Source organism: Echiichthys vipera (genome assembly GCF_963691815.1).
Source record: "Echiichthys vipera genome assembly, chromosome: 5".
NCBI classification, from domain to species: domain Eukaryota; kingdom Metazoa; phylum Chordata; class Actinopteri; order Perciformes; family Trachinidae; genus Echiichthys; species Echiichthys vipera.
Window position 1 is genome coordinate 4662404 of NC_139830.1, and position 18068 is coordinate 4680471.

The window sequence follows — 18068 nt, forward strand, 5'->3', positions numbered from 1 at the left end:
TCTTGAATTCGGCTTATTATTGTATTATTATTATTATTATTATTATTCATTCATTCATTCATCTTCAACCGCTTATCCCGGGGTCGGGGTCGCGGGGGGTGAGGGGTGCTGGAGCCGATCCCAGCTAACATCGGGCGTGAGGCGGGGTCCACCCTGGACAGGACACCAGTCTATCACAAGGCATTATTATTATTATTATTATTATTATTATTATTTTTAATTATCTCTGTCATTCCCAGGGGACAGCTTTCACTAAAAACAGCATAAAGCCCAGAGCAGAGTGGACACTACTGCACATCTGAGACTGAAACGTGGATCGATTGCGTGAGTTTGAGAAATGACCTCTTGTGCAGGACTGCTCTTGACCCGCACTTTTATTTTCCACGCACCGTCCTGTGAAGGAGAAGTCGGGAGCCCTCCCACCAGGCTGCACGGAGGGTCTCCAAACATGCGCTGGACGCCTGCAATACACAAAGCCCCCTCGTCCCGCTGCTGCTGCGGGTTTTGTTAGCTCCAATAGACAATTTGCCCTCCAGTCTGCCTAATGAATGACCGTGTGCAGCGCATAAGAACAGTGTCGCTTATCACTCTATGATGAAGTGCGAACGGGCCATCATCGACTCCTATTGCTGCTCCGGGAGGGAGGGAGGGAGGGAGAGACGGGGGGAGGAGGGGTGAGGTGGCGTGAATCTCCACACCCGGATGGAAGTGGCTCCCACAGGCCCCATAACGTGACAGATGCATTCAAATAACACCTTGCGCTCCCACCTTGGCTTGCACTTTTGGCACAGAACCCAATTACATTTAGCACCTTTTTTTAAGTGGAAAGACAGAGTTTTAGGGTCTCTGGGCTGCGATTAGAGGGTCATGGAGATGTTTAAATGAAATACAGTGAAGTGCACAGCTGGGTTTACCTCTTGGTGGGGGTTAGAGCATCTACTTTCACTTTAAAAGCCACTGTTGTGAGAGTTAGCCTGTGAATGTTCTCATTCGTCCAGGTCGTCGTTATCCTCAAAGCAATTTCAGTCCAAAGCAACTGGACTTGGTTATTCTTCTAGGAAGACGTTTCACCTCTCATCCAAGAGGCTTCATCAGTTCATGTACACATCTGACCAGACTGAGACCAGTCCCAGCCTGGTCCTGGTCCTGGTCCAGTTCCAGCCTGGTCCTGGTCCTGGTCCAGTCCCAGCCTGGTCAGATGTGTACATGAACTGATGAAGCCTCTTGGATGAGAGGTGAAACGTCTTCCTAGACAAAGAACCAAGTCCAGTTGCTTTTGACTGAAACTGCTTTGAGGACTGTTGTGAGCGTGTTCCCCGTGTAACAAAGGGAGGTTCATAGAGGACAGCGTGTGCAGTGAGCAGCCAGTGCATGTCCTTATCAAACACCCCCAAATCAATCACGCCCCTTGTTCCAAACATTTCAGCCCAGTAATAAGCCTTGACTTATGCTGAACTCTGCAAAAATAAATCAGCCATGAGCACCACTACAGTAATGTAAACTTGAGCCACAGAGCGGTTTGTTGGGGCCCCCGGGGGACCACTATTACGAGGAGCCTGACTGTTGCTCAACTGCTGTGTTTTGTTTGATGGGAACCTTTCCCAGATCTAAATAGGCTCTAATAAATTCCACTTGTTGTTCGCTGTTGTGAAGCTCCACACTGGCCCTTTTTAAGAAAGATTTGAGGTTAAACAGCTTTTGGCACCTGCATCCACGCGCAGAGGTCATAATAAATGGGGTTTTTAAGGAGACTCGTCCAGGTAAAGCGTCCAAAGCGAGCCAAGAGAAATAGTCTGAGGTGTAGAAAGAGAGGACAGGGGTCTGCAGATGGCCAGGACACACTGGAATGGGTTGCTGTGAGGTATTCCAACCATTTTCATTTGTTTCTGTTAAGTCACTTAGGTGTAGGCTCCAAACACACGTGGAAAAATAGACGGTGCAGCTCAGCCACGGCAGCAGACACTCACGCATTCCTTACTGTACATGATGTGGAGCTTCACACAGTCGTGCCCCAGCGGTGTCAACGCGCGGCACCCCCCAACAGACTGCAGAGGCTCTAGGTGTTATCGCTGCTACAGAGGGAACATCAGCATCAAGAGCATCTGTCTGTGTGGAGGCCATATGACAAACAAAGCACCTAAATAAGTAAATAAACAAATAAATGAATATGAAGATGAGGATGTGAGGCCTGCTGTCTGGGTCACTCTTGTAAAGGAGGGTTTTTAATGTCAGTGAGGCTGTTCAGGGTAAAATGTAATATAATAGAAATAAATTAATACAAAATGATAACAACAAATATAAAAAAGACAAATAAATAAATAAATAAAATAAAAATAAAAAAGATAAATGATAAAATAAAATACAATTAAAAATAAAAAGATAAATACAAAATATAAATAAATAAATAATAAAAATAAAAAAGGTAAAATAAAAAAGATAATAAAATGAAATAAAATATAATAAAAAGAAAAAGGATAAATAATAAAATAAAATAAAATATAATTAAGAATAAAACGACAAATAATTCTAACAAAAAGATAAATAATAAAATAAATTAAAAAATAATACAAATAAAAAGATAAATAAATAAAATAAAAAGATAAATAATAAATAAATAAAAATAAGAAAGACAAATAAAAACCCATACAAAATTATAAAAGAAAATTAAACACAAAATAAGTGAGCGTTTGGTGCCAATGATTGGCCACCACCATAATAAAAACATACAATAAATAAATAAAATAAAGATACACGTAAAAATAAAAATATATATAACTGAGTTTGCATCTTACACTACTTACATCACTTACAAATGAGCTGAATAAGACAAACTGGCAAAACCAAGAGAGTAATCCAAGAAATCCAAACCATGAAAACCAAAACAACTGTTAAGTGACTCCAGAATAATATTTACAGGCTCTGCTGATCCACAGCTCTACTCCCAACTAATCATGTTCTGTTCCTGCCATGGTAAATGCACCATGGCACTGAAATAACCTACTTTTAAATCAATAAAAAAGGGGACAATTACAGTGGGAAGTATTTGTTTAAGCACAAAAACACACAAATAGAGGCGTGATAACAGCCTGCTCCCTGGTTCACTTTGTCTCCAGAGCTTGTTGGTGTAAAAACAGACTTATGAAAAGTTTTTGGCAGCCTGGCCTGTGCAGGGAATCACATGCAGGCTCCTTTTTCCATATCTTAAGCGTTAGTGAATTGATAGGGGCGTCAATGTCCGTTTCCCATCACCCACCCCCACCCATCATCTCTCCCTCCGCCTCCTCCTCCTCCTCCTCCAGGCCGGTGGCTGCTTCAAGCTGTCAGGGAAGGAGGCTATAAAACCGAGAGGGACGGGGCTGTGAGAAGGCTGCTGCTGCTGTGTGTGTGTGCGGAAAACCTCTGTCCTCACTGCAACCCGGATGACTTAAAACAGGACGCTCTCAAACGACTCACAACGGACACTTGGGCGTCAGGACACGTACACTTCTCTATACCAGGGTGTTCAAACAGTCGCTTTGAGTGGCTTCATAAAGTACCCGACACCGGAGTGTTTGAGGGGAAGTATATTTGTGGAGAGACATCCAGAGAGGGAGCTTTGGGATGCTGGTTCCCCGCGCGCTCCGCTCCTTGCTGTGCGTACTGGTGAGCTGCGCGTGGCTGCGCACCGGAGCGGCCTCGCGGCTCAAGTCTCCAGCTCTGCCCATCCAGTCGGAGAGGGAACCGCTGCCCTCCAAAGGGTTGTCAGGTAAGATCCAGTGCTCTAAAGTTTTGTTATGAGCCCTGTTTATACGCACCGGTGCGGCAGCAGCCAAACTCCATTCAAAATATGCCGTTTTTAATGTGAACACTCCTGGAAATGCCGGGTTGGTGTAAGTGTAAACTGACTTGACATGTTTTGTGGATCAAAGGGAGCCAGTTGTTAATTCGGCATCACCCAATACGCCCACACCGCGCAGAATGACCGTTTCTGTCAGTTTCAATCCTCCAAACCATCTGTTCGCCAGTGAGCGCTATAACATTAAAACCCCCAGATTGCCTTCAAATGAATGTTGTTATTTGGCATCACAGTCACGCCGAACTACAGCCAGCACCGTATTACTGTTACCAACTGAAGGGGGAAGTATGACTTGTGCATTCCTCCGCGAAAAGACCCCAAACTTTATAAAAGTGGCTGATTTTCGCATGGACATTACGCACGAGGGGATCGAACTGTTCTCCCAAATGCCCGAGTCGCTTCACGTGTAAACCAACGTTAGAGGCTAAACACGTGAGTCATAACCGCAGTGGATGGCATTTGATTCATGTGTGAAAAAGCCCCCGCGCACAAAAGCTCACTGCGGTTTTTAGAAGGTAACTGTAAGTGCGGGGTTCGAACCCGTGGGAAGTCCACGGTAACCGCCGCTTTGACGCGTAATCCAACCGCTGGAAAAGTGTAATCAATCGACTTTCCATTACAAGCATTGGCTCTTCTCAGATGATTTATTTCTGCGGAGACATAAGTGGCAGGCGGAGCGCGAGGCTCACAGTTTGGCTCCCTGTAACTGGACTGGACTCACTTTAATGAAAGAATAATGTGAACCAGGCTGCGCGGGTGAAGTTGGCGAGGGGGTAACATCATGTTTTGATGCGTGTGTGTGTGTGTGTGTGTGTGTGTGCATGTGTGTGTGTGTGTGTGTGCGTGCAGCTAGTTATCCTGTTACCAAAAATCACTATAATAGAATCACAGCTTGACTCACACTTATTTATGATTTTATTACAGTAATAACACAACACTAAAAGCTATTTTTATCTCCTGTAACATCATGTTTGGTGTGTGTGCGTGTGTGTGTGTGTGTGCATGTGTGCGTGTGTGTGTGTGTGTGTGTGTGCATGTGTGTGCGTGCAGCCAGTTATCCTATAACCAAAAATCACTATAATAGGATCACAGCTTGACTCACACTCATTTATGATTTTATTACAGTAATAACACTAAAAACACTAAAAGCTATTTTTTATCTCCTGTAACATCATGTTTGCTGTGTGTGTGTGTGCATGTGTGTGTGTGTGTGTGCATGTGTGCGTGTGTGTGTGTGTGTGTGTGTGTGCATGTGTGTGCGTGCAGCCAGTTATCCTATAACCAAAAATCACTATAATAGGATCACAGCTTGACTCACACTCATTTATGATTTTATTACAGTAATAACACTAAAAACACTAAAAGCTATTTTTTATCTCCTGTAACATCATGTTTGCTGTGTGTGTGTGTGCATGTGTGTGTGTGTGTGTGTGTGTGTGTGCGTGCAGACAGTTATCCCATTACCAAAAATCACTATAATAGAATCACAGCTTGACTCACACTCATTTATGATTTTATTACAGTCATAACACAACACTAAAAGCTATTTGTATCTCCTGTAACATCATGTTTTTGATGTGTGTGTGTGTGTGTGTGTGCATGTGTGTGTGTGTGTGTGTGTGTGTGTGTGTGTGCGTGCAGCTGTTATCCCATTACAAAAAATCACTATAATAGAATCACAGCTTGACTCACACTCATTTATGATTTTATTACAGTAATAACACAACACTAAAAGCTATTCTTATCTCCTGTAACATCATGTTTGGTGTGTGTGTGCGTGTGTTTGTGTGTGTGTGCGTGTGTGTGTGTGTGTGCGCGCTCACACACACACACACAGCCAGTTATCCCATTACCTAAAATCACTATAATAGAATCACAGCTTGACTCACACTCATTTATGATTATATTACAGTAATAACACAACACTAAAAGCTATTCTTATCTCCTGTAACATCATGTTTTGGTGTGTGTGTGTGTGTGTGTGTGTGTGTGTGTGTGTGTGTGTGTGTGTGTGTGTGCGTGCAGCCAGTTGTCCTATTACCAAAAATCACTATAATAGAATCACAGCTTGACTCACACGCATTTATGATTTTATTACAGTCATAACACAACACTAAAAGCTATTTTTATCTCCTGTAACATCATGTTTGGTGTGTGTGTGTGTGTGTGTGTGTGTGTGTGTGTGTGTGTGTGTGTGTGTGTGTGTGTGTGTGTGTGCATGTGTGTGTGTGCGTGCAGCTAGTTGTCCTATTACCTAAATCACTATAATAGAATCACAGCTTGACTCACACTCATTTATGATTTTATTACAGTAATAACACAACACTAAAAGCTATTTTTATCTCCTGTAACATCATGTTTGGTGTGTGTGTGTGTGTGTGTGTGTGTGTGTGTGCATGTGTGTGTGTGCGTGCAGCTAGTTGTCCTATTACCTAAATCACTATAATAGAATCACAGCTTGACTCACACTCATTTATGATTTTATTACAGTAATAACACAACACTAAAAGCTATTTTTATCTCCTGTAACATCATGTTTGGTGTGTGTGTGTGTGTGTGTGTGTGTGTGCATGTGTGTGTGTGCGTGCAGCTAGTTGTCCTATTACCTAAATCACTATAATAGAATCACAGCTTGACTCACACTCATTTATGATTTTATTACAGTAATAACACAACACTAAAAGCTATTTGTATCTCCTGTAACATCATGTTTGGTGTGTGTGTGTGTGTGTGTGTGTGTGTGTGTGTGTGTGTGTGTGTGTGTGTGTGTGTGTGTGTGTGTGTGTGTGTGTGTGTGTGTGTGTGTGTGTGCGTGCAGCCAGTTATCCTATTACCAAAAATCACTATAATAGAATCACAGCTTGACTCACACTCATTTATGATTTTATTACTTTTTAAAATGGTTTCTATATGGTCTATTTGATCAAACTGCAGCCTCTGCAGCCCCATACACCCTGTTTAATTTAAATTATATATGATGTATTAAATGTGTTTTCACTATTATCCTTTTAATACGCATGTATGTAAACATAGTGTGTTTTATGGTAAGTTTAATGTAAACTGGATGCATTCAATCTCAACCTTTTCTGCACCAACTTTGCACAGATTTGATCGCAAACGTGCTCAAAAGGCTGCTTTCTTAAACGACTTTCTAAAATAATATTATACATTATTATACATTCAGTGTAATACACTGACACAATTCTAGAAATAAACACTGAGAGAATAAATACAAATACAATAAATAGCTAAATAAGCACCATGTTCATTTGCAGTCATTTGCTGAACATTGAAATAAATGATAATAAAATAAAATAAATAGCTAAATAAACATCAGCTTCATTTGAAGTCAGTTTCTGAATATTTAATAAATAATAAATAAATAAAAATAGATAAATAAGCCCCATGTTCATTTGCAGTCATTTGCTGAACATTTAAATAAATAATAAAGAAAAAATAAAATAAATAGCTAAATAAATACTATGTTCATTTGAAGTCAGTTGATCAACATTTAAAAAAATAATAAATAAATAAAAATAGCTAAATAAACATCATGTTCATTTGCAGTAAGTTTCTCAACATTTAAATAAATAATAATAAAATAAAATGAATAGCTAAATAAACATCATTTTCATTTGCAGTCAGTTCCTGAACATTTAAATACATAATAAATAAAAATATAATAAATAGCTAAATAAACATCATGTTCATTTGCAGTCAGTTTCTGAACATTTAAATAAAGAATAAATAAAAACTAAATAAAAAGCTAAATAAGCACCATGCTCATTTAAATGCATTACATGTTCTGTAAAAAAGAAAAAAACACGTACACCTATGCTAATAGATACCAATATGTCCAGGTCCAATAACTTTAATTTACACTACTTCTCATCTCCCGTTGCTAACTTTGCTCACTGTTACACAGCATTAACAGCGTGTTATCAAACTGTATCAAAATGCTCCGTAACAGCTATCTTCTTTGGCTCACAGCGTTCGTATTTCTGGGAATCTCTTGATAATCTTTCAGTGGAAAAATTGAACGTCTCCCTCGCCTGCTCATGCATCATTTAGATGAGACAGGATGCAAGGTTGAGTCCCAGAGCTCATGAGGCATCCAGTGAGTTTCAGTCGCCTCCCAGTCCCAACATGCCTGGGCAATGAGCTATGCAAGATTTATTTGTTGTTAAATATAAAAACGGGTACGATCTGGGCTCGGCCTGCCAGAGTTTGTCATCCCGTGTGTCTGACACTTCATAAAAAAGCCTCGTAGCCGCACTTTCTCTCTGTGAAGGACTTTCTGCAAGTCAGCTCGTACTTTAAAAGGCCTCAGCTGAAGAATGTTGATCACAACGAGCCGACGTTTGACCCCGAAGACAGCCACGTATAATCGGCCGTGTTTGTGTTGCAGGATGCTCATTCGGAGGTCGGTTCTACTCCCTGGAGAACACATGGCATCCAGATCTGGGGGAGCCCTTCGGTGTCATGCACTGTGTCCAGTGCCTCTGCGAACCTGTAAGTAACCTCTCTGAATATGTGTGTGTGTGTGTGTAGCAGGTCGATTAGCTCACCCCCAGGTGAGATTTAGTGAGCGACTGTCTGATGTGTCTGATGTTTCTCTGGCAGCAAAAGAGTCGTCGTGGCAAGGTGTTCGGAAAAGTGAACTGTAAGAACATCAAGCAGGACTGCCCAGACCTGGACTGTGCCGACCCCATCCTGCTGCCAGGGCACTGCTGTAAAACCTGCCCCAAAGGTAACGTCTGCTGACCCGCTCTCACCTCCTCCTGCCCCTCAAAACCGCATAATCCAAATCTACCTGTCCTACATGCATGTAACTGTCAAGAAATCAAACTTTTCCACAGTTTTTTTGTGTATATTCTTCATTTTATTTAGAGCTGCAACCATTGATCGATCAGCTTGATCAGAGATCCAGCTTTTTAAATGAATCAGAATCAGAAAACCTTTAATGTTTAACGCAGACGGGGAATTTCTTTTGTCACAGCAGCAACAGAGTATGACAAAATAAGGTCAAAAATAGGAAAAATAAGCAATAAAGTTCAATTTAAAAAGGGAAGAAATAGAAATAGACATATGCACATATTCACATGGTATATTGCAGTTGTTCTTGTTTTGTTTGTATTGTAATTATGTAATATGGAGTGAATAAATATGATTAAATATTACCAAATAGTGCAAAAAGCAGAAGTGACCTTGGTACAGGCATGTTGCACAGTTCAGGGTACAGGATGAGGTCAATAGTCTATTGGGAGCAGTGCTGATTGTAAAGTCTGACAGAAGCGTGGAAGGAAGGACCTGCGATACCTCTCCTTTGCACACTTAGGGTGCATCAGTCTGTTGCTGAAGGACCTGCGGTACCTCTCCTTTGCACACTTAGGGTGTAATGTGGATGTTATCCGACATTGAACTGAATATCCATGAGTTGTGGACCAAACAAGACATTTAAGGACGTCCTCTGGGGCTTTGGGAAACACTGAACACCATTTTCTGACACTTTACGGACCAAACAACTCGTGGGTTAATTGAGAAAAGAATGAATCAACAATGACTTCCTCTCGCTCCCTCCCTATCTTCGTCTTTCCCCGTTGCATTTTTCCCCCTTCCTTCCCCCCGGGGTCAACTAGCCAGTCTCCAGAACAGCTGTTAGATGCAATGAGCAGGCCAATTGATTTTCCGTTCAGCTGCTTCAAATGAACATTTTCTCTAACAGGCCGCAGCCGAAAGTGCCATCCATCTAGTTAGCCCTTGTTCACACACTGCCATTTACCGCGTCTTACACACCGCTGTGCACACAATCCCACCTTATTAGAAAATCAGAGCTCCCCTGCACATGCTCACACACACGCACACACACACATACACACACACGCACACACACAGGGTGGGTCTTCACACTGCACTGTTATATCAGAGTGTTTTTCTACGCCGTGTGTCTGGTAAGGGAATGGAAAGTAAAGGTAAAGCGCCGCACGGACAACAGTGCGCCGTGTGTCTGTGTGTTGTGGTCAACTTTTGAGGAAAAGGTTGAGTGTGTTTGTCTTAGCTTTGGCACCCAAGGCAGCTAGTATGTTTGTCTAAGTGACGGAAAATGGTGTGTTTGTGTGTGTTTATGTGTGTGTGTGTGTGTGTGTGTGTGTGTGTGTGTGTGGTGCACCTGAGGATACAGCGTTGCTTAGTGGGGAGAAGTGAGAGTGACGCTACCCAGAAGCCCTCAAAGCGTGCCCAGTGGAGCAGAGGAGTTAGGGAGTGAGAGAGGAGTAATGAGATTTGAGATTTGTGTGTGTGTGTGTGTGTGTGTGTGTGTGTGTGTGTGTGTGTGTGTGTGTGTGTGTGTGTGTGTGTGTGTGTGTTTGTGAATCGGACACCAAGACAGAGAGAAAGAGAGAAAGCAGACAGTTCAGAAAAGTGCCTTGGAGAAATCAAGTTTGTTGTGACTTAGAGCCAGTGTGTGCTTTTCTTTCTCAAGATCATGTCAGTGGGGCTGCATTTGGCTGAGTGAGCATCGCTGCATGTGTCACCGCGCATGTGTGTGTGTGTGTGTGTGTGTGTGTGTGTGTGTGTGTGTGTGTGTGTGCAGCTCTGTCTACACATTACATCAAGACGCACAGCAGTTTTTGGTGGAACAGCGGGTCATTGTTGGGATCGCACGCCAGTGTCAGTCCCAATTCTACTAAAGCTCTTCAGCTGCAAGTGACTACCCCGCTCACTTACCCCTGACCGAGAGAGAGAGAGAGAGAGAGAGAGAGAGAGAGAGAGAGAGAGAGAGAGAGAGAGAAAGAGGGAGAGAGAGAGAGAGAGAATGTGCTGTAGCTTTCAGCAGCAGATTAATATTGGCATGTGGCGTCGTCCCTCCTTTCCTATCTCTGGCCTTTCCTCTTTAATCTCTACCTGTTTTGCTCAACCTCAGAGTTTCGTCTCAGCGTTCTCTCTCCGGCTGCTCGCGTCCACATCTCTCACACTCTTTATTCATAGTCAACACATAATCAAAGCGGATAAAGGGGGACAGACAACGCTCAAGTCTCATCTGTGCGCCAGACTTTGAGAACGATGTTAGCACAATGTGTTTGGAAATGTTTGGGTGCACTTGGTTTATCTCACCAGATACTAACACAGCTTCAAAGGCAGACTCTGAAAGTCATTAGAAACCAGAAAAGTGTTACTCTCCTCACATAAAAAGATAATGAAATATGTTCCTATTATAGAAATTGATTTAGGCCAACATCCAAGGCTAACACCAGCCACCTTTACTGCCAGTCCTACTTCAGGAATCTCTTCTTATTAACAGTTTTTTCCTTCTTCTCCAGGTGAGGATGACAAGAAACAGACAGACGCCGTGCTGGACAGCTTTGAGTACTTCCATGAGAAGGGCAAAGATAAGGAGGACGACCTCCATAAATCCTACAACGACCGGTCCTACCTGAGCTCCGAGGAGCTGGGCCCCGGGGAGAGTCGCACCGGTGAGTACGAGCAACCAAACATATGTACGATGAGTGATTGCTTCTCTTTCGCACATGCAGCACACACCAGGAGATTCTGCGTATCCAATGTTAATGGGTAGGGTAGGGTGGGGTGTGCAGGAGGGAGGGGAAGACGCGGATTACACCGCGCTGACGGAGCCGGTTCATAATCTGGCCATGAAAGAGTCGTTCTTCGAATGTTTCTGATGTTTTTCGACGTCAGTCCTCACCAGGATCTCGTTTTCTCTTCATTGGAGACATTTTTGTCTTCGCCTTTTGTCAAAACCACCCTTATTCTTCTTCACCGCGATTGGACACGCCATCTACGCGCCCATTCGCTCTCTGGGAATTCACCAGCGTCTGTATTCAAACATGGACACGTTCAGTTTTTGGACTAGGGAGCTGGAAGGGACACGGTGAACAGGCCCACGACACACTTTACGCATTAAAACAACGTCTACACAGTTGGTCTTTTTGACGTCCGTCCTCACCAGGGTCTCGTTGTCTCTTCATTGGAGACATTTTCATCTTCTCCGTTTGTCAAAATCACTCTTATTCTTCTTTACCGCGATGGAAACGGCATCGACGCGCCCATTCGCTCTCTGGGAATTCACCAGTGTCTGTATTCAAACGTTGGGCTCGTTCAGGTTTTGTACTGGGGAGCTGGAAGGGGCATGGTGGACAGGCCACCAACACACTTTACGCATTAAAACGACGTCTAGAGAGTTGGACTTTTTCGACGTCGGTCCTCACCAGGGTCTCATTGTCTCTTCATTGGAGACATTTTCGTCTTCGCCTTTTGTCAAAACCACCCTTATTCTTCTTCACCGTGATGGACACGTCATCGACGCGCCCATTCGCTCTCTGGAAATTCACCAGCGTATGTATTCAAACATGGACTCGTTCAGGTTTTGTACTAGGGAGCTGGAAGGGGCATGGTGGACAGGCCTCCGACACACTTTACGCATTAAAACAACATCTACGCAGTTGGTCTTAACTTGTTAAACCACGAATATCCGTACACGCTCCAGAGAGGAAATTCATGCACAACCTCCACAGCGTATGCGCACAGACACACAGGATACAGAAATGTTGATCGTGGCATATGTTAGTAATTACTGATCTAACTCTCTCTCTCCTTCTGCAGATTTTGTTGCAGTGTTGACAGGAGTGACTGAATCATGGCTGCCCAGCTCCAACGGTGTTGCCAGAGCTCGCTTCTCTCTGACCAGAACCAGCCTGGCCTTCTCCATCACATACCAGAGGTAAAACACACACAGCTGAAGCGTCTAAGCCTTTGGATTATTTTTATGTAGCTCTAGCCTCTGAAGGTGGTGCTCTTTTCGTTCTCTGACCAGCCTCAGGAGCGTCACCGCTACTCCTTTCCTCCACAAATATATATAAAAAACATCACAAATGGACTAATTTTGATCCTTCTGTCTGCCCTTACTTTGCAGAATGGGCCACCCCAGTAAAATAGTCTTCCTGGATTCAGATGGGACCACTGCGTTCGAGTACAGGGTCCCCAAGGGGCAGTCGGACATGGTAAGACGTCGCATGAACCTGATGTAAAACATTTCCCTCTTGCTTCCATTAGTGTTGTTTTGTGTGTTTCCTGAGAAAGGGAGAAAAATGATGTGCTGCTATGATGGATGCTCGCAGTCCGTGACTCTGTGTTCAAACTCTGACTTTTTCTCTCATAACTCACTCACTGCAACAATAAATAATAAACACACATGCAAGCACGCACGCACGCACGCACGCACACACACACACGCACACACACTTTTCTGCTTCATTTCCCCTTCCTAAACATCGCAGGAAGAGTCTGATTGCACAGCATCAACAACTTACTCTCTCGCTCTTTGGAAACAAACGTGTATGGTAGTTTGCACTGTGGCGTGAATTACACACACGATGTTTGTCAATTCAACAGATGATTTTGGCCGTAGTTTGTCAAAAAACTGCTGAAGTAGAAGAAAATACATATTTACAATGTCTGTGTATTAAGTACCCGGGGATTTGACGGGTCTTAAAGTGTATTTCCGGTCCAAAATCACCCTTTTGTCCTTTTTCGGCACTTACATACATCAAATAAACCATCAATTATGTAACAACCATTAACAGAGTGAGTGGCTAACAGAGAGTGGCTAACAGAGAGAGGCTAACAGAGAGAGGCTACCAGAGAGTGGCTAACAGAGAGTGGCTAATAGAGAGTGGCTAATAGAGAGAGGCTAACAGAGAGTGGCTAACAGAGAGTGGCTAACAGAGAGTGGCTAATAGAGAGAGGCTAACAGAGAGTGGCTAACAGAGAGTGGCTAACAGAGAGTGGCTAATAGAGAGTGGCTAACAGAGAGTGGCTAACAGAGAGAGGCTAACAGAGAGTGGCTAACAGAGAGTGGCTAACAGAGAGTGGCCAACAGCCGGACGTGGCTAACACGATTAGCTCGGGGCAGTACGGTGAAGGCATTAAAAGGTCTTTTTTAACCACTAATACCGCTGAAAATAACCCCAAACCTCTGCCGAAGCATGAGAAGAGTCCCTACACATAAAATGAAGCATTATGTCAAATGCATTGAATGTCATCACTGTACTGCCCTGAGCTATTTAGTGTTAGCCACGTCCAGCTGTTAGCGACTCTCCTGGATTTCTCCGTTAATAGTCGTTACACAAAAACAAATGTCTCGATGGCTTATTTGATGTATGTAAGTGCCGAAAAAAATCCCACCATGGGATGATTTTGCGCCGGAATTACACTTTAACGGTTATTTGCTTGCCATGTTAAATTGCTAAGTAAGCTAGCTGACAACATCGTGTGTGATGAGAGATGTAATCCACTCAGTAGCTTCACATGAAAATCAGTGTTACCGTGACTACATTTTCTTTTAAATTGACAAACATCACGTGAGTAATTCATGGCTCAAATAAGGTCCAACGGAAGAGGAAGGACTCTGCCTCCCTATACAAGACTGAGTTTAACAAAAGGCCATTATTCTCCTGATGAATCAGTAAACCGATATGTTGGTGTAACAGTAGTACTCATGCGTCCATGTCCACTCGCTCCCTGAGGTCCAGCTCTATCACGACACATCATTTCCTGCCAAAACACACATCCCCTCGTTCCCTTTCAGACCCAAACACTGGGCCCAGCGAGGCGGGAGCCCCCTAAATGCGTGTCCCAGAAATTGGCCTATTATTATTTTTAGATAAATGTCAGTGTCAAGCACCAGAGGACCTTAGAGAAAACACATTTCAACACAAAAAATGAACCGAGAGGGGGGGGGAGGTGACGGAGCGAGACTTTGGAAAGAGAATTTTTCTCACGTTACATCACCGCTGAGCGGGGGGACGGAGAGATATCGCTAATTAAAACGGAGATTACCCCCGAACTGGAAGTTATGAGGGGACGGCACACTGCCACATTTCTTCCCTCTGCTCTCGGGGAGGAGAAGTTGTGGCTTTTGTGTTGAAAGATCGCAGCCCTGGAGTTCAGAGTAGAATAACACGGTTTGATGTATTCAGCAGATGTGCGTGTGTTTGTCTGTTTGTCTCCGCTCCATTTCATGCGTGAGAAATGCAGGAAAATGATCAACGGGTCGAATATGCTTTGATATCCATGCGTACCTCTGTCACTGCTGCAGCTCACCTGTCTGTGTCTGTGTGTGTGTGTGTTTAGATCTGTGGAGTATGGAAGAACCTGGCCAAGCCCGTACTGCGACAGCTGCAGTCCGAGCAGTTGCGTATCAGCATGACCACGTCGACGAGCAGACGAGAGGAAGTGGAGGGGAAGATCATCAAACACAGGGCGCTGTTTGCCGGTGCGTGTGCATTCCGGGATGTTCTTCCAGACGGTTGTGTGTCTTTGTGTTGCAGGGTCACGACGAACTCAATATTTACAAAGCAGGGGGAATTGTATACGTTCTCGTGTAATCTCAGAAAGCCTCTTGTGGATTAACGCAGCTCAAAAATGCGGCCTTTGTTTACAGAGTCCCGTAAGAGGATACAGATACTCGATATATAACGTGTGCACGCGTGTGTCCTCCTTGTGTACAGAGACATTCAGTTCAACGCTGACATCGGAGGTGGAGAATTCAGGCATGGGAGGCCTCGCCATGTTGACGCTGAGCGACACGGAGAACAACCTCCACTTCATCCTCATCCTGCAGGGCCTCATGAAGACCAAAAACAAAGGTGAGGGGCCGGGCAAGGAGGGAAGAGAGGGTTGGAACAAACTGTAGCTTTGACAGAAACAACTATTTCTAAACTACAAGCTGACATTTCTCACCACTCCGCAGGGAAACAAATAAATCCTCCTTTGTGATCTCAGTTGCTACAACTTCCTCACTAATTTCATCCGTCTTTCTCTCCTCAGAGCCCATTCTGGTGCCCATCCGTGTCCAGCTGATGTACCGACAGCACGTCCTGAGAGAGATCCGAGCCAACATCACCTCTCATGTGAGTAATAACGCAGATCCACCCTAAAAGATACTCACCGTGAGACAAGCGGTAGGCTTAAGGGAAAAGCGTTGAGCGATGAATCAAGGGGTGACTGGAGGAGGAGGAGGAGGAGGAGGAGGAGGAGTAGCACCGTTGTTGTTGGTGAGGAACACATGTATGACACGGCGACACGCTCCTCCTCTCCGAGGCGGATGTGGTTTCGGTCGCCACATCCCGGCGCTGCTGTTGCCGCGGACGCTCTGATCACGGCTAAGTAGCCCGAGACGTGACACGAAAAAAAAAATAGGACGGGGGAGGAAGGAAAGGAGCGAGGGGGAAAACAAGAGAGGGGAGAAAGTAGCGCGAGAGGAGACAGATGTGAGCGAGGGATGAGAGACGCCGAGGGAGGAGAGGGGAGGGATGGGGTTAGCAGAGAGGATGGACTGCGTACACACTCCGCACACATGTCAGTGGTTAGTGGTCTGTGGGCTGAGATGGATAGAGGGAGGAAGGAGGCAGGAGGAGTGATGAAAGGCAGGTCTGTTTTTCATTCTGCCAGGAATTGCGTGAAGGCCCGATGCGCCTCTTTTTTTTTTTTCTCTCGAGGCCTAGCGGTGACCAGAGACGTCGGAGCGTTGAGCAGCACACGACCCTTTAAAAGTGTCCTCGAGGCTGGACGCCCAAACCCAAAGTCACAGAGGCTTTTTAAAGAGGATACTTTGCCTTTATTTAAATAAGTACGCACGCACACAGACGAGCAAACGGGTTTTCATACGTGTGAAGTAACCAGTAATCCTGACAGTGTTATCGCTCCGCGTGATTTACCCAAGGACCCTCCGATATATATCCTTTTGCACCTTACTCCCCTCTCATTCTTCCATCCATTCAGTCACAAGTTCCCCTCCGTCTCACCCCCCTCCCTTCTCCGTTCCCACTCTCTGTTTTGGCTCCTCGCTGTGTGGATTTATGGTACATGTATATTTATATTGAACCGAGGCCCCGGAGTCATAAAAGTAACATTTCTTCAACACGCTCCTACATCTGTCCTATTACTCCGACATTTTCAACATTGACCAACTCCCCCGTCCCGTCCCTCCCGGAGTCCAGTCCGCCTGCTCGAAATTAAACTTCACTCAGGATGAAATGTGTTTAGGCAACGCAAGCCATATTTCTTGCCCAGGGTGATTTAAAATCATGGGGTTTTTCTTCACGTAACACAACCGTCTGCGTCTTTTTCATTCCTCCCGACTCAGCGTCTTTGTGTCTTCGTGCGATCGCCGCGTTAATCGCATCTTAAAGGAGATGTCGCTGCGCTGGGATCTACTTTCTGTGTGTGTTTCTTGTGTTTGGCAAAAACAGAAGTGGGTCTGTCTTTCGTCTAAATAAATTGGGGTTTGGTTACTCCGGTTACATGTCAGTGTTGGACTAACAGCACGTCAACAAGGTCTTAACAGAATTACCTTATATTTTCATTTCTGATATTGGAAAGGCACGTAGTCACAACGGAATAGGGGTTTTATATTCGATTTCACTCGTAGCAGCTCCGAGCTAATGCTTTCAATCTGTGCAGGATCCAGACTTTGCCGAGGTGCTGACTGACCTGAATAGCCGCGAGCTGTTCTGGTTGTCTCGAGGTCAGCTGGAGATCGCCGTGGCGACAGAGGATCAGGATCCCCGTCAAATCTCCGGGTTCATCACCGCAGGAAATCATGTGACAGTAAGTCGATCAAACTCCTCCACGCGGGTGAAGCGGACACTTCCTTTCTTCACGTCTCTCCTCTCACATTTATTACAGCGAGGTGGAACCAAACGTGAGCTTACAGTTTCAATCATCAAAAACAGAATCGTTGAGTATTTTATTCTCACAACGCAAAAAGACGACACAGTGTAGCTTAGCGGTGGTAGCATGCAGCTAATGACACACGTAACGTTAGCTCACACTGTCGCCTCACAGCGAGAAGGTTCCACGTTCGCATCCCGGCCTGGGGCCCTTCTGTGTGGAGTTTGCATGTTCTCCCCGTGTCTGCGTGGGTTTCTCCGGGTTCTCCGGTTTCCTCCCACAGTCCAAAGACGTGCAGGTGTTCGGTTCATTGATTACTCTAAAAATTGCCATTAGGTGTGAATGGTTGTCTGTCTCTGTTCGTCTCTATGTGTCCTGCGATAGACTGGCGTCCTGTCCAGGGTGTACCCCGCCTCACGCCCGATTGGGGGGCATGCCAGGTGTGTCTCAGACCCCTTCCGATCATAGACTGAAAGTAAAGTAAGAAAAACAGTAGACTTTTGCGCTGCCTATGAACGTTTTAACGAACAGTTTCACAGATGAG

The 18068-nt window shown here is 44.6% G+C and overlaps 1 protein-coding gene across 1 annotated transcript in view; it reads left to right on the plus strand.

Moving 5' to 3' along the window:
- Nucleotides 1-3392: 3392 nt before the first annotated feature.
- Nucleotides 3393-18068, plus strand: part of chrd (chordin) — a 31552-nt gene continuing 16876 nt past the window's right edge. Inside the window, 9 exon segments of the mRNA XM_083913758.1 lie at nt 3393-3745; nt 8244-8347; nt 8459-8585; nt 11155-11307; nt 12455-12572; nt 12765-12852; nt 14984-15125; nt 15361-15498; nt 15680-15762. Coding sequence (XP_083769884.1) covers nt 3601-3745; nt 8244-8347; nt 8459-8585; nt 11155-11307; nt 12455-12572; nt 12765-12852; nt 14984-15125; nt 15361-15498; nt 15680-15762 — 1098 coding nt within the window. The 5' untranslated portion in view covers nt 3393-3600.